Source organism: Amorphotheca resinae (genome assembly GCF_003019875.1).
Source record: "Amorphotheca resinae ATCC 22711 unplaced genomic scaffold M430scaffold_5, whole genome shotgun sequence".
NCBI classification, from domain to species: Eukaryota; Fungi; Ascomycota; class Leotiomycetes; order Helotiales; family Amorphothecaceae; genus Amorphotheca; species Amorphotheca resinae.
Window position 1 is genome coordinate 1731141 of NW_020194475.1, and position 20723 is coordinate 1751863.

A 20723-nucleotide genomic window follows, 5' to 3' on the forward strand; every position below is an offset into this window, starting at 1 on the left:
ACATCATCCACTCCCGAGTTCCCTCCTCAAAATACGCTCATCTATAACTTGGCATTGGTCTTTGGCATAACCGCAATCCTCGGGTGGTCACCAGCCAACTTCAAACCCGTCAACTCTTCCAACTGGTCGACTGCCTCAAACGCCCGTCCCAGATGAACCTTGATCGTGCGAAACCCTCTCGCCTTAGCCGCCTTCAGATTCTCCCCAATATCATCCAAGAACACGACCTCCTCGGCGCTAACGCCACGCTCCCAACCCCTCGTATCCCGATCATCCCTCCCAACATTCTCCCTCGCAAACCTATCCAGCTCCCTCAGCGCAAGATCATAGATCCTGGGCTCGGGCTTCCGCATGCCGACGTGGGCCGACGAGATGAACAGATCGAAGACGGCACGCACATCATCGTGCGCGGTCGCCAACGGGTGATCGCTCGGATATATCACGGTGTTGGACAGCGCGGCGAGAATGTAGCGGCCGCTCGCGCGCAGCTTCTTCAGCGCGGGGAACATCCAGGGGTCCGGATGGCGCGCGGCCGTCATCATGGACCAGAAGAGTTGCTCGCCGTCGATGCGCGGCAGCGGGGGGGTGGTGGCGGGGAGTGAGGGATCCCGGGTCCGTGCCTGTGCGTAGAAGGTGTCCCAGAGGCTGGCTGAGTGGAGATCCTGGGTGAAGCCGCGGAAGAAGTGCGTGTCCATGGGGAGCTCGCCGCGCTCGAGGCGCTGCCAGTACCCGTTGGGACTGCTTTTGGAGATGCAGGTGTTGATCCAGCCCGGGGGGATGGAGTGCGAGAGCTCGTAGTCGAGGATGGCTTGGAAGGGGGAGAGGACCTGAGGGGTGGAGGTTAGTTTGGAAAAAGGGGTTTCCTAGGAGGATTTTAAAAGGGGGAGAAAAAGGAGAAAAGAAAAGGGGGGGGGGGGTGCTTGCGGTCTGAAATAGGAAATGCTGAAAGAATCATATTTTGAGATTCTAGGTCCATCCTCTTTGAAAATAATATGAAAAAGTATGTATATTTTTGAAACATTTCAACTTTCGCTCATAGACATACGACCGAAGTCAGTTCCGGGGTAAAGAGGGGAAAAGAGGGGAAAGCATGGCAGCGGGTTATGAGATTGGAAGACTTTCAATCTCAGATCGTTATAGATAATACCACAGGAAAAACCACCGTTTCAAGAACAGTAAAACAATGGCATAGGACAAAAGAATCAAGGATATACTAACACAAACTCCGCCGATATCAAAAAGTCTACGACTCTGTTAGCCGACAGTTGATCCAAAGGGCAACTTTTCCTGGAACAACGTACAAAACTTTTGGCTGGGGATTTGCCGGCGCCATCATGGATTCTATGCCGTCTAAAACAAGTTCTACGGGATAATCTTCCTGCGACAGCTAAAGAGAAATACTTTGAATGCAGAAGGCTGAATTCGAAGGGACCATTCAAGCTTCACTCTGTCTGTGCCTCGGCTCCAGATAACAGTCTAGGCGACCTAAAGAGGCCTAGCGCAAACACGAACTAGACCCCCAAGTTTAAACTAAGGAAATTCCGACGCGTCGCCTCCACATCGAGAAAACCGCCCTCCTCCAAAGACCTATCGCCGCACCGTTCCTCTTTCGTGATAGGACATCACACTTCCACAATGAGGCTCCGACTCACAGTTAGGCGCCATGGACTGCCACCAACGCCGGTGGTTTGGAACGTTGAATTCGAGGAGACCACCATATCTCAGCTGCTCGAGCAGGTGAATGAGGCGATCCCGCTCGAGTCGGGAGAATGGGGATTGGAGGATTATGCCGTGGAGTTGCAGGGCAACCATGGTCTTAATTTTGAGTGCTTGCATTATCAGCTGGTCGGGAAGGTCATGAAGGACGATGATGAGGTTGTGTAAGACTACCTAACCAAAATTCAATTGATACAAATTCTAATATCTCACTGAAGCATTCGACCCCTCCTTACCCAAGATTTAAAAATACGCAAGATATCAGGAAGGCATCAGATTTCGTCCGACGGCAAACATCTAGTAGATGGGCTTGCGTTTGGAAGACCACTTCTGAGGAGACCCGCCGATCGACCTGCCATCAATATCCCCCCACGAAAACGGCGAAGGATCACATATCATGAAGACGAGGATGATGACGATCTGAGCTTGCTTGCTCTCAAGGACCGTGAATCGGTGGAGAGCGAGGATTCAGACAATGATGTGAACCGCGATCGACAGTTGGTCCTCCACGCTGATTTCGAAGATGATGATGAGGAAGATGATGAGGATTTTGCACCTGACGATGATAATGATGACGAGGAAGAGGAAGACTTGGAGGAGGAGGAGGACGCTCAGTCTGTATCAGATGAAGGCCAACAAATGGAGGACGAGGCCGAAGCTGAATCAGATGAGGTCCAACAAATAGAGGATGAGGATGAGGATGAGGACGAAGTCTCTGAGGCTGAATCAGACGAAGACCAACAGGTGGAGGATGAGGAAGAGGAACAAGAGGCAGCAACCGAATCTCAGGGTCAAGATGATTCAGACAATGATGCACTCCGCGACGTCAAGGACACATCCAGACGAACGATGATTCGTAAGTTACATTCAGCATTTCCTAATTCGCCTATCGCGGTTTGCAAATACGTCCTAAACGGCTCTGATGGGGATCTGGGTGAGGCCTATGAGGCTATGGCTCGAGGATTCAGATCTGTTAAGCCAAAGAGTGCAATTACCGAAGCCTCCCAAGAAAGCAAGTCAGTGCAAAAAGTTCGTTCAAAAAAGACTAAGAAAGCCTTGAAGGAGTCCTCAACGGAGCCCGAAATTCAAGCTAGCATGCAGGCCGAACCAGACGAGAGCCTGAATCCATTGCTTGAGTATTATGACCAAAATGGTTTGCCCAAAGGTTCTATCAAATCGGGGAAGGCCCTGTCGCACATGGCGGAAGTTTTGCAAAGCGGACCGCGCCCGAATTCCAGAAGCTCAATCGCTAGCGGCAAGAGTGTCGCATTTGCGGATGAAAGCCTGTCCAACGGACTTACCTCAACGCCGTTCATCGACCGGGAGTCACAGATATACAAGGCTGAAGATGACAGCGACTTTTCCAGCGAAGAAACGAGTAGCAGTGGTAGCAGCGTTAGCAGTTCATCTAGCGAAGAGGACTCAGATAACGCAGAGGTTTCGGATACCACTTCATCTGGGAGCGACGAGAGTGAGAGCGAAAGCGAAAGCGAAAGCGAAAGCGAGAGTGATAGTGATAGCAGCAGTGACTCTTCCAGTGACGAAGATTCAGCGCCCGAGGAGGAGTCAAGTAAGCCGAGCTCTAATATTTCGGCGAGTCCTAGGAAGGGGCAGGAGCCATCGGCACAAGACATTGCTGCCAAGCCGATGCCCGCTGAGCCGGTACCACCAGGGCAAGGTAAAAAACAAACCAGGGCGAGGAATCGTAGGAGAAGAAATTTAAACCTTCTCAACAGGTTCAAGGAGAAGGGCCTTTTGCCTGCTTCCCTCACGCTAGCCGAGTTCAATAAGCTGAATATAAACGACAAGACAACGGATGAACAGATCATGGCTTCCGCAAAGACCGTTCAATCTGTTGCAAATGCGGATGACGAATTCCTAGCGCGAAGACAACAATTGCTTGATTCGATCGCCTCTGGTGGTGTTGAGGTTGGCCAAGAATTTTCGGGAAGAGCAACAAAATCACCTGTGGGTGCGGTCGGTACTTCTACGGCCAAGCTTTCATCCTCAGCTACGAGTCATACACCCGTCGCTGCTGATTCGGAGCAGAGTGATAAATCAGTCTCTACAGCTCAAGAAGCCCAGGTGTCTATCTCAACTCCAGAGGTATCAGGAGAGACAGCTCAAGACGCTGTTTCGGGGCCCGGTTCAAAGGAAGCCGGTCTTGGTGTTTCAAATCAGTCAGAGTCTACCACTCCTGTAGAATCAACAGAAAGCAGCGTGGCTCCTGCGCGCCGGGGTAAGCTGAATATTGCTGCTGGCCGCCGATTACTATTCGGGGCCTTGGGAATGAAGAACCCAAAGACAAAGATGGACGAGGAGAAGCTCCGGAACGATCTGATGAAGGACATTAAACCCCTTCCTGTTCCGAAATCTGTCGAGGAACCAGCTCCCACTGCCGATGAAGAGGCTGCAGATGAAGATCCAGAGGCATGGAGAGACGCAATCACTTATCGAGCTGTCGAATGTTGCTATGACGGCGTTGAGTTGAGCGAACCACCTTTCCCCTTTGTACAGCGCTGGGACCCTCAACAGCAGGGTGGTTGGTCACAGCAAGGCAGAGGTGGTAAGAGGAAGAAGGACCAGAGAGATCAGCCTCAGTACTACGATGAAAATCAACGAGCATCCAAGAAGCAGAAGAGGCGCATGGGCAAACAAAGCTACGCCAAAGAACAAGAGTATTTGGACGCTTCGTACGAACCTAGCTACCAAGAAGACTCTTCGATTGCTCTTGATTACGACGAGCCAACCCAACATACAACGCAACCAAGTGATGTTGATGGTGAGGTTAACCAGCAGCTGATGAACGATCTGAACGATGAAGAGTCGGTTGATGTCAGTCAAGTACCTACAGATTTGGCTCCTCTTCCTGAAGATCCCTCAACTCTCCCTGATCTCAAGGCTGGCGAGGCTACGCCGGGTATGACTATTGCCTTCCAGCAACTCATCATGTCTGAAGCTACGAAATGGCAACCGCAAATATCGCCATACCGCACTGCCATCGTGATCGCAACTCCAGAGAGCGGAGAGCTCCATCTCACACTTGCATTACGCGACCGACAGCGGCCCGAAAAACACTACGACGAGGAGACTGGTGACAGGATTTATGGAAAGTTTGACATCCCCCTAGAAGATGAGCAGGAGGAAGAGCCAGAAGACGATGGGATGCTTAATTTGGGGTTCAGCGAACTGATCAATCCTAAGATCGTTCAAAATGCCCCAGAAGATCTAGTGGACGACGAGATGGGGGACGATGCCTTAGCAGCTGATGACGAATCCGATTCTGACGATTCTAGAACTGGGAACCCAGAGAAAGGACACTCGGAAGAGCAATTTTCTCATGTTACCGAAACACCCTTGGAGCCAGAAATCCCGGAGTCTGATCTGGAACAGGACGCTAACCCAGGAGAGAAAGAACTCAGTAATTCCGGACAGGAACCTAAGTTGTCAGTGGAAGGGTCTAATGTACGGGAGCAAAACTCTCAGTTGTCAGAACAGCAGTCTAACTTTTCAGACCAGGCTGCCCATGATCGCGCTGCCGAAGTTGCCACAACTCCTGTCGCGGAACTTCCACCTATGGCGGCGGTGAGATCGACCGAAATCTCGGATGAGACCAGGCAGCAGATATCTCACATGATGAAAGAAGCTGGCTTTCGATCAAGCGTTCCGTCATCCGTATTGAAGGATATTCGCCCTAACGGTATGGAATCTCCTGGTGATGCGGCTGTCTTCGAGAAGCTCATGAAGGACATGGTCGAGATTGAGGAAAGCCCACCACATTCTCCAATATTTAATGGTTTTGGTTCCAGCCCGCCGGTCAGGAGATCACGACAGCCTTCAAGCTCTGCTCCACCACAATCAAGCTGGCAAACTGTCGATTCAGAAGAGGAATTCAGCTCGCCGGGCGGAAATCAAGTACAGGAAAGGGCCCAGGATATCTCGGAAGAAGAACTAGATGGGTATTCGGAAACGTTTGATCAATCAAATGCATCCCGAGGGCCCGTAAGACGCAATCCCGTGAAGAAACTCCATAAAGCCCAACCGGTCCAAAAAGCTAAGAGGATGTGGGAGATGCTTGCTGGTACAAAAAGTCGCGAGCCCAGTGCTGGCTCACTGGTGGAAAATGGAAATCAGTTGTCAGAAACGTCTGCACGAGCAGCAGACAGCAATGTAACCGTCCAATATCCAAAATTATCAGTGGGTTCGTCTTTCGCTAGCCAGATCAGCGACCATGGGCACCAACCTGATACGGTTTTTGATGATCGCTCAGCATTGGGTGCTGACGCTTCCAAGGCTACAACTGAGGAATCCTTGAATCAACAGGATGATGTGATGACCGATGGTGAGCCAGACCTGGCATCTCGCAAGCCCGTCGATCATAGTAAGGGTGTGCAACAGTCAGATGGCCCGTCGTCTGATATCGAATCAGATCCCCCACGTCAATTGATCAAGAAGTCGCCTGGAGCTGCACGCAAACGCTCGGAAGTAACAGAACATCGGCCTTCTTCGGATGATGAGTTCCCACCCCTTGAACAAGTCCTTTCGCAGCACGAGCCGAAGGTAGAGAAGACGACGACGGTGTCTTCCCACGTCCGAATCAAAGAGGATACAGAGTACGACAAAATCATGGCCTCTCTTGAGGAAGACCCGGGTGAAGAGTCTGATCAACTGACGCCCAAGGCGTCTCGGAATCGCACTATGATATCGCAACGTCCAGCATCTCAACCTAATCTAGAATCTCGCAAGTCTCTAGCACGCGATTCTGGACTTCGATCGTCTCAAACTCGAGTGTCCCAGAGCCAGCCTCAGAACTTCATTATTCCACAAGGTACTGAAGTTATGGATTTAACCTTGTCCAGCGACGTCGATGATGGTGACAATCACGTACCTAACAATCAGCAAGACGATGAGGAAGACGATGGACCCAAGTCCGCCGTTGCCGTTATGCGGAGGTTCAGAACTTATAAAGTGGCTGATGACGACGATGAAGATTTTAAGGACAGTGACGAGGATGACAGAAATGGCTGGGTGAAGAAGAAGGCGAGCAGTCAGAGCGTGACCCGGAGACATACTGGCACAGGACTGGGCACTTCTTCCCAGACTTCACTTAATTCAAGGAGCGTTAGGAGGAGAACTGCTCCCAGATTCTAATACTTAGATGGGCAATGGTGTTATTTGCTTTCAAAGCGAGGATACCCAAGTTGGCATGGGTTTGGGTTTTTGAGGACAATTTTCTCCAAGGGCTATTCATTTCATACGAGAGAAGACTAGGCTTACTGACCTTAGCTAATGGGCATTTGAGCGTGAATGAGCTCTTCACAGTGTATGAAAAACGTCTGAACCTTCCAGCCCCGTCCTGTGCCTTTGATTTCTCATGATCTTCTGAGCCAACGGAGCGATGCAATCTCCCGTGTCGCATATTTATTTTGAGAAATTCCACCCCTCCATAAGAGTATCCCCATCGCATTCATTTCATCTAGTCCAGTTTTTCAATGTTTTTGGTTGTCGTTTGCATGAGGATATATAGTCGTCGAGTTTAAAGTTGAATGCCTTCTGGTCAGTGTGGCCGAACGTCCATCAATCAGTATTGTTTGGCGTACGTAGTTTCTTACCTTGTTTCAGGTCAATTTGAAACACGCCTCGCTATTCGTCGGCAGCAACAACGCAGTTGTATCCTCAGCCTTCCAAGATATTCATTCTTCCTCTCTCTCTTCAAGTCTTCGAGTCGCAAATCGATTCTCCCAGTCGATTCATGAATCTCATTCACTCAATGAAGTTGTCTAATGGCATGCTCCGCTTCATTGTCTACGGATTGTCCAGAGAATCGGTGTGGTCGCTATTGATTATTCACATCATGCAAGTGCAGGATACTTCCATTTACCTACTATATCTACCAAGTTCCCCGCACAACACTTTCCTTCTTCCCCAATCTCAAAGAGCATATCTCCAAGTCTTCCCGCACTTCAAACTCGGTACATAATCAGAGATACACATGTTAAGACAAGCATTCTTCATTATTACCAAGGCTCCCCCAACCAATTAGCGATTTGCACGTGCGGTCGAGAAAAGAGGAAGACCTGCATCACGTTATCTGCATCATACATCTTCTTAATCCACCCAGCCAGCCATCAGAATCGCCTCTCCATTCGCTATCTCACGATCTCAAAAAAGTCTCAAAGTCTTCTCGCAATGAGGCAATTCTCCCCGTCCCTCCTCTTCCTGATCCTCCTTGCCCCGCTCACGCGGGCCTCCAAAACGCCCGTGCTCTCCACCGCCTCCGCCTCAGCCTCGCCAGCCTCATCCCCCACAACTCCCTCACCGCAAGTGGGAACCATCACCGCCCCGCCGTCGTTGGAGGACGTCAATTTCCAGCAGAAATGGCATCAGACAACGTATTGGTCCTGCGTCACAATTCATACGCAGGTGCATTGTGGATGGCATGAGCCCGTGCTGCCGGGCGGTGATGAGATCGCGGGTGCGCCGAGGGCGGTGTGTGGGAAAGGAGTTGGGGTGGCGGTAGGTGTGGCGGTGGTTGGTGGGTTGTTGATGTGAGGGGAAAGGCGTGTTGTCTTTGGGGGAGGGGAGGGATTTGGGAAGATCTTTTTTTAGGTAGGGGAGGGGAAGGGAAGGGAGGGATTCAGCTGCGGTCATGATGATATGATGATACTATGAGATATGGGGCGGACTGCCTGTCTATTTTCGAGGGCGGGCGTTGGGGGAAATGGGGATGGGCTATCTGGGTTCTTGGCGTTTCTATACCTATATGGGTGCTTGGAGTCGGTGGTATAGGGCCAGTAAGTGGGCTCCAGCAGCTATGGATCTTATGGTACATCTATAAAATCTAATGGATTTACCCTTAATCTAGGGGCTACGATACAGGGGGTGATTGATGTGGAGGGGGACTACGAGGATATGAATTATGAGGTTGGCAGAAATTTTGCATAGCGTCTGTCACATCCTCCGGGTTATCAATTTTTGTTCCATTGAAGCTATCGTCAATAGATAACAATTTTCCACTCATATATTGAGAGATTTAGTCGGCCCATAGGCATATAGGTTCCAGCACTTGGACACCTTCCTACCTCGCTTGAGACTTTCAGCTCTTTAACCCTTCTCATGACCTCATAATAAGAGATAACTGAATCGGAACCTTGTGAGGATAAAATGGGCCTTCTTGCAACTCAGCAGCCTTTATACCGAATTCGAGATTTTCAACCTTGTACTTGTTCATCCGGCAGGCTTCCAGAAAAGACTCGAAGGTCTTCTGATTCCGTATCGTGGCGGCAATGATAATCTTGATATTCGGGTATAACTCGAAGAGATCTCCGAATGTCGATACCAAGGCCGGAATTACAGATGCATCATAGGTAACGTCGGCTCCAAGAATGAGATCGATATTCCGCCCTCCATTCCATTCAGGGTGCTCTCCACCCATTAAAGCTTGGCCCCATTTGAGTTCCTTTCCCTCGATCATCGATATATCCTGGAGCTCGTTCAGGTAGAAGTTGTCCGATAGACTGGCAACAACATCATCTGAACCATCTGTCGCAATCACGTGAGAAGCCCCCAAGTGGCGCGCACAGAGAATGGATACATATCCCGTCCCCGCTCCCAATTCAAGAATGGACTTCCCCTGAACGAGACCCTGAGCGTTAGCGCAGAGATATTCGCCGAGATGAAGGGCAGCCTCCCAAGTCCTGAGGCCGGTAGTCCCAGCTGCGGCTACGAGATTTCTCGATTCAAGGAGGGAGATCCAGGGGGGTTCCTGATCTTTGGAACCGAGCGAAGCAAGAGTATACGTAACGTACGACTTTTGCTGTGCTGAAGTTGCTTCAGGAGGAACAGACGATGAAAGCAAAGAGGACAGACAGTTCATTATATCATCAGAAATACCCTGGAGAAGGAAACGGTCAGAACAGTGTGGAAGGTGACTTGAATCCGCTGCTCCCAGGAAGACGGGAAGATTTCAAAAGGGAACGACATACTTCTTCGTCCCAGTCTTGAATACTCTCCTCAATCTTCTTGGTGAGCTTCTTCAAGACGCGTAGCCGGTACCTGGTAGGTGGTGAGGGAGCGACTCCGTCTTTGAATGCTCTAGCATAGAGAGCCTGTTGAAAGCCATCATTCCGTAGATGCTCTGGATCAGGGTAGTCAAGGTCGGGCTCAACTTGAAGATATTGGCGGCAGAAACGGTCGAGTTGACGTCTCGCACTTGGCGACAATTGACTGTTCATTACCCTTACCACGCATAGGACGACTGATATCTTGGAGGAGCAGAGGCTGAAGGAGGCTGAAACGGGGATTCTGGTCACGTTTTCCCGTGCTTTTTGATCTTCCTAAGATTTAAGGTTGTAAGGCCGTAATATTTTAAGCCTCTATGGAGCCCTCAGGCACCCACATAGGGTTCTCGCCCTTGCCCGCATCCACAAAATTTTGCGATCTCGCTTATTCGTCCTATCCGATATTAGCGCTTGTTGATATCGAGACTTTCACGATTCGGATTCCAAATTCTATCGACAGCGACCTTCATCGACCAACTCCCTTCCGACATTCTGTCTCGATAATCCATCGTAGGCAGACTTCCGGTTCGATCACCCTCAATCCTTCAAGATGGCGGACCGTGAGCAACCAGTCACGCTGCGAACGCGCAAGTTCATTCGCAACCCCCTCCTCGGCCGCAAGCAAATGGTCGTGTAAGTTTCCTACCGAATCCACGACGAGTACGCCGGACATGAGAGCAGAGAGAATTGAGAGCACGGTTATGAATTGAGGGATGAGAATCTGATTGAGTTCATAGTGATATCCTCCACCCCAACCGCGCCAATGTCTCCAAGGACGAGCTCCGGGGCAAGCTTGCCGAACTCTACAAGGCCAACAAGGACCAGGTCAACGTTTTCGGTCTCCAGACTCAATTCGGTGGTGGAAAGACAACCGGCTTCGCGCTGATCTACGACTCACCGGAAGCACTGAAGAAGTTCGAGCCCCACTACAGATTGGTTCGCATTGGGGCTGCCACAAAGGTCGAGAAGCCCAGCAGACAACAGCGTATGTGGACCCTTTGCCTGTGGACTGCAGGATATCTGGGTTTGGAAGTCATACTGATTTGATGGGATATAGGCAAGCAACGCAAGAACAGACAAAAGACTCTCCGGGGTACGGCAAAGGTCAAGGGTGCAAGCAAGAAGAAGGAGAAATAGACGACTCGTTTCCTGGTGTATGTGGGAGATGGAGGCAAATGGTGTTTGCTGGTATATGGGGATGGGCTTTTGTACACATTCGCATTGGCTCTCCATCATATCTGCATAGGTGTCATGGGAACGAAATTTGGGCATAATGGAATGCTGCAATCGAATCTCCCTTTGGACCTCTACATTTCAATCAAGGTTTTTGCTTTCCAGGAATCATGTATGTCTGGATTGGTGATATGTGAAGGCTGTGCAACCAGTTTGCCCTATTCAGTCCAGCCAAAGATGTGGAAGACTATCCGGACATCATCGAGCCACGAGGCGCCCTTGTCGCAGCACACGCAAATGAGGGTGTACTCCTCTCCTGGAAGTCTCCGGAGAATGTTATATTCAAATGAAAGTTCATTTCGCAATTTTCCAATCAGTGGCAAAACTAACAAAGCCATAATTTGCTCCATCCCCCCCCAGTACCATCAATCGACTCGTACAAATGATGATGAAGCTCTTGCAAAGGATTGTCTATCGCTCGATGGCCCTGCCACTAAAGTATATTCTCTTTGAGCGAGGCGTCAGGCGTCCAAGAAACCTGTTCTAAAGCCTTCGCAACATCCGACTAATTCTCCAGAGCCCTTCTTGGTTTCTGGCTCAGCTTCAGAAAGTCTTCGCCACTGGTGCAGACTGATTCCATCATCTCTAATACTTGTTGGAAGGTGTTTACCTCGATGTCCTGAATGCATTAGATTCATTTTCTCAAGATCCTCTTTCGAGCATAAGTGGCGTATATTCTCTGCAGCTTTTGAATCCTCTACGGGGTTATTCAACCTTGTGAGCGTAACATTGTTTGATTTCTTGAACGAAGTTAATCTTTGTGGACATGGATATGAGATATGTGGGTTGGTCAGCGCCGAGTAGGCAGTCTGGGTGAGGTTGGGTGGTAATGTTGATGATGGTTCCAGTGGAATGGATCATTGTTTCATGATATTCAGAGCAATGCCATGGAGAGGATCATATTCTAGAATCATATCACAATCAAACCACCACAATTTCAGGATAGAAAACTGTCAAAGTTCTCTAGGCTAACTTTTGTTTCCTTTTAGCTTTTCATAACCAGCCATTTCTACCAATACTGTCTACATCACCCCCTACCACCGCCCATTCTGAGTACAATGTTCCTTTCCTTTCCATTCCCTCCCTGTACTCTCTCACCCAACATCTCCCCACATCTCCCCAAAATCCCCAACTCCCGTCTATACTCCCACAACCTCCACCAATTCCCCATCTCCTGCCTTCCATCCCCAAGCTGCTTCCTGACCCGCCCCTCAAACCCCTCAATCTCCCTCGTCAACCGCTCCCGACATCTCATCGTATCTTCCGCAAACCAGTACTCTAGCTCTCGGAGTCTTTCTTCCACTTTACTAATCAGGACCGCACAATTGCAATTGAGTGAGAGGTCGCCACTGAGACTTAGCTTTGCTTGGAGCAAAGCTGTCAGTTCCCCTTCGGCTCGTGCGAAGAGAGAGATGTACCATAGTTCTAGCTCCTCGGCGCTTGTGAACCCGGAGATGGGGCGTTGGGGTGTGGTTTGTTGTTGTTGCGGGGGACGAGCGGTTTGTGGGGATGCCTCTTCTTCTTCTGGGGATTTGGAAGACATGTTGAATTCGGGAAGTTTGGGGGAGTGCAGAGGGAAGATTATCCTGTGGTATGTTGGGGGGGCGGGGGAGGGGGAGGAATGAGCTGTTTCAGAAGATTAACGGACTGCTTATTTGCTTGCTCATATAGCGGGAATTGTCAAAGAAATCATCGTGCATGGAAAGTCTCTTGTAAGTACGGGAAGGGAGGTATCATGTAAGAACCCGAATACGCAAGCTGCATATTATTCCTAGATTAATTGATGCGGTGAGCGGGCTGTTTGGTGAGGTAAGAGGGAAGGGGTAGATTAGAATTGGATAATAACAACGGAGGGGGGATTTGTGAGAAATAATCAATTATATATAATGTGGTCTTGGATTAGGTACAACATGGTGGTTTGAAGATATGGTTAGGTTGGATCAAAAGGAGTTTGCAATAAGTAGGTAGGATTTGATATATATATGTTCGTCAAATGTTTGAGTAGATTGTAGCTCTTGCTTTCCATTATTATAGTTGGCACTTATATGAGTATAAAATAGGTAGGGGAAATGGAATAGAAGACTTCCGACAGCAGATATAGGTCAACACATCTCCAACACCTAATAGTCTCAGGAAAGCCTCGCCTGCTTTGGACCAAGGGGGGAATCTCTACCATAGACTAAACAGTGCTTCATGTTCTTCATTATTTGTTCACTTCCGGCCATGTACCACTCTATTGCATATATATAACCCTGCTCCCAAGATATAGTTTATTAACATAGAAGGATAAAGCGCTTTCCAACTCAACATAAAAACCTCAAAAATCAATAACGATCCGCCCCACCCCCCTCGAAACACAACTCAACATCGCAACCCTCTTATCCTCCTGCCCCAGCGCACTCCCCCTATGTTCCACCTTCCCAGCGCAAACCTCCACTCTACACGTGCCACAATTGCCCGTCTCACAACTAGAATCTATATCCAACCCCGCACTTCTTAACGTTTCCAATAATGTCGTTTGCCCGCCTACCTCCAGCACTTGTTTGGATCGCTTCAGCTCGACCGTGAAGGGATCGCCCGAGGTCGCTATCTGGAAAGCTTCGTAATGGATCTCGTCCTGGGCCATTCCACACGCGTTGGAAGCTCGCACTGCGTCGTCTATCATGCGCTGTGGTCCACAGACATAGATACTGCTATTCCATTTCCGCCCCGCGAGGATCCGAGGGATATCCATCCGCTGCCCCATCTCGGCATCATAGATCCTAACGCGGTCTCCGAATTTCCGAAGCTGGGACTTGAAGGGGATATCATGTGCGGAGCGCACCGCGTAGTGCAGCTCCATGTTGTAGTTGATCTGGTTGTACATATCCATGTGCGCCAGGAAGGCAGTGATCCCGATGCCGCCAGCGATGAAGATGTGGTTTGAGGCTCCTTCTTTGATGGGCACGCTGGGAGTTATTTTCCCCACGAGGAGCTTGTCGCCTGTCTTCAGGCTGTGGTAAAGGTAGTGAGAGCCGCCTCGACTCTCATCCTCGAGTGCGATGCCGAGTTCGAAACGGTGGGTGTTGCCTCCAACGATGGAGTAGGGTCTAATAAGACCATTCGGAAGCTTTAATCTCACAAAGCAGCCAGGATCGAGTTTCTCTCCCTCGCCCTCGCCCTCGCTCTCCTTCTTCAGAACAAGAGAGATGATCCTGTTCGTCTGTGCTTCCTTCTCTACGACTTCGAACTCCTCCCATTTCTCTGGCTCCTTGGCTTTCTGACTGTTTTCCATTTCTTGTCTCAAACTCGCAATCATAGACTTGAATGCACGTTTACACTCGTTCCCAAACTCATCTATCCTTTGCAGCTCCTCCAGCTTCCCCAGGTTCTTCGTATCGCGGTGAAGGTACTCCTGGATCCGCTCGATCGTCCACTCAGGATATTTCCTTTCCACAAGCACCATCGAATCGCCCACCTGCATCCAGCCTTCCCGAAGCACGCGGTAGTACCACCCCGTGCGGCTCTTCTTCCACGTCTGGGCCGCAAAGCCCTTGATCCCAAAACGATGATTGAGTTTGAAGCACGGTTGCCGCGGCAGGCTCACTTGCAAATACACGCCGTCCCTTTCAGCGCCCACCCGGAAGATGTCGCCAATGCAGACATTGCGCTCGTTCATGCCGCCCGAGCACACGAGATTCTCCCCAAACCCGCCGATTTCGAAGGCCTCTCGCCGCGCTGGAAATTCAGAGGCCCAGGAGGCGTAGTGCGCCGGGAAGTACTGGTGCACGGCTTTGTCGACGCCGCCGTGGAATGTGAGATCATGCTCGTCGCTCTCGAGGCCCGTGAAGGAGCAGAAAACGCGGTCGCTGCGCGGCTGCTTGTAGATGCCAGTGCTGATTGAGAGGTCCCGCATCGTTTTCATTTTGGAGGTGCGCAATTGTACGATTTTGGGATCCTGAAATGGTGCGTTGAGATCTGGAGGGAGGATTGGTGCCATGATGAAATGAATTTATTACTTCTGAATTGATTAGGGATTGATGTTGACAAGAGAGGGATGGATCGAGGACAGATATAGCTTCGCAAAGAAATAGGGGGAATTTCACGTGAGAAGAGGGGGTAAGGAGGGGCGCGGGGTATATAGGTAAATAGATTCCAAAAAGCGATAATTTAGAGTCGAGAGGGGTTGCAAAATTCTTGCGAGCAAAGCGGCAAGGATGCCAAAAGCACAACAATACAGAATGGCAGCGAAGAAATGAAGGGGATATGAAGTGCAGCAATGCAAGCAGAGTGAGTCGGAAAAGCCCCAGTATCGTGCAAGCTTATAAAAGAGAAATCAAAGAGGTAAAGGAGTGGGATGGTAGAAATAGCGCAAAGCGTTGATTAGACGCTAGACGCCAGACGCGAAAAGGCAAATCAGCCGCAGGAGATAAGCGGATTGGTTCCTGGACATCTTACCTACCTCTTTGCCTTTGTCGCGAAGTATTGATTGCCACCAGATAGCCTCACTGGATAGGGCTAAGCAGAGACATGAATTTGTAGTTACTGCACCCAGCAAATGCTGGGGAACTCAAAACACCGCGAGGCGGCCCAGCATTTTCCACGACTCCACGACACCACGACATTCGAAATCCCTGGGAATCTGGAACTGAACATATAAATCGTGCTCCATTGGACTGTCATCACTCCCCACAATACCCGCTCGACCTCCATGATAAATACACAGGATTCCTCCATGCCCCAACCCCTAAAGATATCGCATGGTAATAAACAGATGAGAAGTTTCTTGTGATGACCCCTACTCCAATCCCGCCTGTCGCCCTGAAGCCGAGCGCACTGCGAGGCAGCAGGTAAAACAGGTATTAGGTGCGTCCATTGCAGCAATAAAGACGTAACAAAAGAAATGGTGGGTAATTGACACCCTATAAGTCCTATCCAATCGCACAAAACAAAACAAATTGATGTAATAAGGAAATTTTGGTCGAGACAATCGAGTCGGCTCTTTTCTAATCATTTGAAACTTAAAACTTGAAACTTGACTCCTTTCGCATGAACAGTGAACGAACGCGCTAGAAGCTGAGGTGGTATGATCCGATGAAACGCCGTGAGGTATGAACGAAAACGCCGGAAACTAAGAATGGCACTCGCGGAGCTGCCTATGGTCATTCTGCACCAATCTCTCCCTCTATGAAACCAGACGTATCGAAGCTGAAGTTGTCAACACCTCCTTCTCCATCTTGGTGTAAGAATGAATCGAAGTCAAAATCGTGGAGGACATCAGTGTTGCCACTGATTGGGTTAGCAAAATCGAATGAGTGCAAGTCGAACTATATAGCGTTAGCATCCAAGTTGACCCCTAGGGAAGATCTCTAATTACCCCTGTGCCATTATCCATAACATATCCATTTTGCAGAGGATCCGGTTGCTCGGAGGTATTGACACCGCCATTCATCGGAGGAGCGGCAGGTTGACCGTTCGCGATAGGTTGCGGAGCACCGTTCTGAGCGTTCTGAGCGCTCTGGCCGTTCTGGGGGTTCTGGCCATTCTGGCCGTTCTGACCGTTCTTAAAACTATTCGGGTGGATGGGGGTGATCGGAGTCGCAGGCGTCGGCGTCGCGGGTTCTTGAGCGGAGTCGGCGGATGGTGTAGCACCAGCATTAGCATTCGCGGCGGTTCCCTTCTTTGCAGCCCGCTGTCATCAATGTCAACATTTCTACAAAAGTATGCATAACACAAAGAAGTTTACCTTAGCTTTTGTGTCCTTAGTCTCAGCTTTCTTCTTAGGATTGGCCTTATTCGCCTGTTGAGGTGTCGGTGGGGCAGCGCCCTGTTGCGGCGACGAGGGTTGGGTTCGACCGTTAGTTGTAGCCCCAGCTACGGGAGCGGCGGGAGGTGGCATCTGTCGTTGTTGTGGTGTTCCTGGGCCACCCATGTTTTGCTGAGGAGCTCCTGGATTAGGTCCTGGCATCATTTGGCCATTTTGACCTCCTTGCCAGTTCGCATTAGCAACTTGTTGTTGTCGAGCCATTGCTACTTGCTGAGGGGTCAACTGGTTGGGAAAACCCCCTGGATGTGAGCTAGGAGGTCGCATGTTGTTTTGCATATTGCCAACCATGTTGGGGTCCATGCCATTCATCTTGAAATACGGAGCCGTCATATTCGGATCCATCTGTCCACCAGGCATGTTGAAGGTCATGCCACTGGGCGATCCCCGAGATTGACCCTCTGGCAGGGGAGATGGCATTCCAGCAGAATTCATATGCGGTGTTCCTCGCTTTATCTGCTCGGCCGGGTTGGGCGAATTTACAGAACGAGCTCCCTGTGGCGACGTTCCTTGGAAGGGCTGTCCGTTAGGACCCATCGCACCAGGGGCAGCACCATCACGACCTCCGGGTGCGGTCTCCTGCTCCTGGCGTGCCATCATGAGCCTCTTCTTGTTTTGCTGCTCGAGCAGCATAAGCTGCATCTGATAATCTTGAAGAGCATGATTGCCGCCAGTTCCACCAGGTTGGGCACCCGGTTGACCCGTACCCCGCATTCCGTTAGCCATCTCACCAGCATTGTAATACCCAGCGATTGCGCCCGTATCCTGTCCCTGGGACATCATAGGTGATCCTTGATTCGCAGAACCACCCTGAGTCGGCATACCTTTACCTGGCATTTGGTTTGCTTGTTGCTGTGCTAATCCCGCTTGGTATTGGGTCAAGGTTCTCGCTTGTTGTGCGTTCGCGCCGCCCGGCATGTTCTGGAACTGCTCAGCTGTTAGATTATTTGATTCGACGCCATTGTTAAGCTGCATATGAGCCGCTTGAATAGCATTGCTGGGGCCAGAATTTCCCACCTGTTGGGGCATTGGTTGTCCTCTTCCATTCGGCATTTGTTGCGGGTTGAAGCCGTTGCCTCCACCATCAAGTCGCGGTCGTTTCGAGGGGGATGGGGCATTTTCGGCCGATCCAGGGGAGCCTGACCGTTGCTGATGATCGCCCCCGGATGGATCGCGCTGCATCGCGTTCTTTTGCTGTAGCATTTGAATTTGCTGCGGGGTTCTACAGCATATCAGTTAGGATACTGAAGGAATGCCGCTCCTCAAGTACTCACTGGTTCCGGTTATTCTGAAGCGCTTTTTGCCTCAGGTCATTGTTCTGTTGATTCAGGTTCATTCCGTTCTGCTGATTCATTCGCATCATCTGCTGGTACTGGGGCATCATTTCGCCTGTCCTCGTCCCGCGAAGCAAATGTTGCTGATGTTCTTGTCTTAGCCGTGACTGTGCCTGATTAAGAGGTCAGCATTTGATCACACCACACCAATGGAGTACAAACCTGCGTATGGTTGACGTATTGCAAGACGTTTCGCCCATCTCCTTTTCCACGTTGAGCATTGAACATATCCCAGAAAAGGCACCACCACTCGTAGAGGAAGCAGCTTTCGGGACATTCTCGAGGCACGTCTGGTGCTGGCAGATCATCAATTCCTTTTGAATCGATATTGTCTTTTGAATCGCCATCTCCACCATCGTCGCCTGTTCCATTTCCCATGCCATTGCCGTTCTCATCGCGACGCCTTCCGGGGCTCTCCTTGATAATTTTTATTGGCTGTTCGCTGTTGAGTAGTGACCTCGCGCAATCATACATGCCATTCCTCAGAAAGTATTCGTAGATGTATGTATTCAGCTGCTGGCGCTGATTGTCATTTACGGGCATTGGTTGTCGGATATTCCCACCGGGCACCCCGTTATTCATCATTGGCATGCCACCGCCGCCGACGGGACCGCCGCCCATGGCATTCATGCCACCCATATTAACGTTGTTCATCGTCGCTACTGTTGACGCTCGTGAATTATCTGGCCCTCCGATGCTGTACCGTGCAGCCCAAGGTCGTGGAAAGCCTCTCCGTCAGCCACCACGCCTCAGACGCGGAGCAGTTAAAGCCGAATTGTCGCAACGACAGATTTTCTCCAAACCGACGAAACTTCACCGCAAAGAGATCGGACGTCCCAGATGATCGTAGGGAGGAAGACGGAGACCGCTGCACCGGGGCAAAAATTGGTAATCGATGACCGTGGCCCGAAGTGACGACCCTTTTGGCGGAGAGCAGTGAGAAGATGCGATAGGCGCGTTCAAGGAGACAAGCGAGGGAGTCGAGCAGACCAAGTCGAGACGGGGGGGGGCGAAGTCGACGATATGCTCTCACAGGAGAGATCTGGACCTCGCAGATCGAGGCAGAGTGGTATCGATGCCGGGAGGGATTTTGGGGGGGGGGATAGGTTGGTGTTGTCGGACGGAACCCAGATGGGGGTGGACGGGCGGACGCTACGGCTGCACCGTCTCTGCGTTTATCTCAGCACGAAGCTCCGTGGCAGAGACAAGGCTGGTCAAGCATTTGGCGACTGGGGAGGAGACTGGCCAGGACGCCACCACAGACTGTTGACTGGGATATAGCAACGAACACCACCAGAATGAAGATGCACTGGGCAGGGCGAAGTGAAAATGTGAGGTTTGGATAAAGCAAAGGGGATTGCGGGATATGAGGGCAGGACATCAGAGGGAGGGAAAAAAGTGGCAGCAGGTGTTGAATACAAACCTGGCGAGCGTATTTCTGGTCCTGTTAGGCCGAAGGCGGGCTAGCGTACATGCTGCTTTACAAATACTGGTACAGTAACGGCCGATATTCGATATTTCGAGATTCGATATCGCCAGACGAGAGCGGAGCGCGCGTCGTCCACGTCGCGGGTCTGATATTTACGCGCACATGGACGGGATTAGACATTTTACAGGCTATAAATTCATGTATCAAAACCGCCACCTGCGCCTGTGTATTATGAGGGAGGCGAAAGATTAAGGTATCTTGGCCGTAATTCCTGATACTCCTCCGCTAAAGTGGCGAATATTTACAACGTGTGACACCACAATCGAAACATACCACCCCAACGCTCCGTTCCTGTCCTGGGTCTCCTTTACAATCATACTGTTCAATTCTATTGTCTTAGATCGGTCAAGGAATGTGAGTACAGATTTTGTTGTGGCGTCTCCCCGACCAATTTACCACCGCGCTGGATAAGGGGCGTGCATATCACGTGATATCAACCGAACTGCACGTCCCAGGGGCATGCGATTACCCCTTTCTGAGTGGTGATCGTGGTAAAGGAGTATGTATAACTATGTCCGCAGAAAAATCTGTCAGCATGGATGTGCTCTGTAATTAAGATGAATGTGCCTGTTGTTGCGTTTAGGGCTTGTAACTCTTATGGCTGGGAAGTCATCTTGAACGAGAAGTCGCTGAATGGCTAAACAAATCTACAAGATCCCTATACGCGTACCTAAAAAGAGAGGCAAGATAGAAAAGAAAAAGAAAAAGACACAACCCCTCAAAAAGTACCAAAATAGGAGAAGCAGAGAATAAAATAGCAAAAGAGTTGGGCTCGACCAACCGCCCTAGGGCGATTGACGTACTTATGTCTCTATATGACTACCCAGGGTTTATCTTTTAAATCCTGGGCAGTCAGCTGTCCGGGTAGCCGTCCACTGCACCGACTTTATAACGGTGCAGTGGATTTGTCTTGGGCAGTCACTCAACATAGGTGAGTGTTTATATTAGCTACCCGGGCAGCTACCCACTGCACCAAACTATGGTGCAGTGGATATTCGAAAACTTCTTATTCAATATGGTAAAGGTGGGAAAGAGAAAGTGAATAAAGTGAATACCACGTGAGGTTCCAATTTGGGGAGTTTTTTTTT

At 50.2% G+C, this 20723-nt stretch overlaps 8 protein-coding genes across 8 annotated transcripts; 3 read left to right on the forward strand and 5 right to left on the reverse strand.

Annotated features, from left to right (window-relative positions):
• Positions 1-41: 41 nt before the first annotated feature.
• Positions 42-1333, reverse strand: M430DRAFT_50253 (hypothetical protein; the record flags this gene model as incomplete). The annotated part of the gene is made up of 3 exons (XM_024868137.1): positions 42-827; positions 1219-1243; positions 1302-1333. 3 exons carry the CDS (start codon positions 1331-1333, stop codon positions 42-44), a joined length of 843 nt encoding a protein of 280 aa, XP_024721866.1.
• Positions 1334-1595: 262 nt separating this feature from the next.
• On the forward strand, positions 1596-7063 carry M430DRAFT_41895 (hypothetical protein). Its single transcript, XM_024867510.1, has 2 exons — positions 1596-1880; positions 1935-7063. The coding sequence occupies exons 1-2, from the start codon at positions 1636-1638 to the stop codon at positions 6865-6867; spliced, it is 5178 nt and encodes a 1725-aa protein (XP_024721867.1). The 5' UTR covers positions 1596-1635; the 3' UTR covers positions 6868-7063.
• Positions 7064-7617: 554 nt separating this feature from the next.
• On the forward strand, positions 7618-8737 carry M430DRAFT_34827 (hypothetical protein). The gene has a single exon (XM_024866619.1). It carries the CDS (start codon positions 7906-7908, stop codon positions 8266-8268), a length of 363 nt encoding a protein of 120 aa, XP_024721868.1. The 5' UTR covers positions 7618-7905; the 3' UTR covers positions 8269-8737.
• Positions 8738-8830: 93 nt separating this feature from the next.
• M430DRAFT_100422 (hypothetical protein) lies at positions 8831-9950 on the reverse strand (the record flags this gene model as incomplete). The annotated part of the gene is made up of 2 exons (XM_024860630.1): positions 8831-9610; positions 9702-9950. 2 exons carry the CDS (start codon positions 9948-9950, stop codon positions 8831-8833), a joined length of 1029 nt encoding a protein of 342 aa, XP_024721869.1.
• A 376-nt stretch (positions 9951-10326) lies between these two features.
• On the forward strand, positions 10327-10913 carry M430DRAFT_139264 (hypothetical protein; the record flags this gene model as incomplete). Its single annotated transcript, XM_024862597.1, has 3 exons — positions 10327-10409; positions 10514-10761; positions 10834-10913. 3 exons carry the CDS (start codon positions 10327-10329, stop codon positions 10911-10913), a joined length of 411 nt encoding a protein of 136 aa, XP_024721870.1.
• Positions 10914-11977: 1064 nt separating this feature from the next.
• M430DRAFT_275523 (hypothetical protein) lies at positions 11978-12552 on the reverse strand (the record flags this gene model as incomplete). Its single annotated transcript, XM_024865648.1, has 1 exon — positions 11978-12552. One exon carries the CDS (start codon positions 12550-12552, stop codon positions 12037-12039), a length of 516 nt encoding a protein of 171 aa, XP_024721871.1. The 3' UTR covers positions 11978-12036.
• A 599-nt stretch (positions 12553-13151) lies between these two features.
• M430DRAFT_34829 (hypothetical protein) lies at positions 13152-15106 on the reverse strand. Its single transcript, XM_024866620.1, has one exon. It carries the CDS (start codon positions 14986-14988, stop codon positions 13327-13329), a length of 1662 nt encoding a protein of 553 aa, XP_024721872.1. The 5' UTR covers positions 14989-15106; the 3' UTR covers positions 13152-13326.
• Positions 15107-15937: 831 nt separating this feature from the next.
• Positions 15938-18984, reverse strand: M430DRAFT_235905 (hypothetical protein). The gene is made up of 6 exons (XM_024864930.1): positions 18309-18984; positions 18087-18259; positions 17830-18034; positions 16735-17739; positions 16366-16680; positions 15938-16315 (listed from the first exon to the last, which is right to left on the reverse strand). Exons 1-6 carry the CDS (start codon positions 18798-18800, stop codon positions 16151-16153), a joined length of 2355 nt encoding a protein of 784 aa, XP_024721873.1. The 5' UTR covers positions 18801-18984; the 3' UTR covers positions 15938-16150.
• Between the last annotated feature and the right edge of the window lie 1739 nt (positions 18985-20723).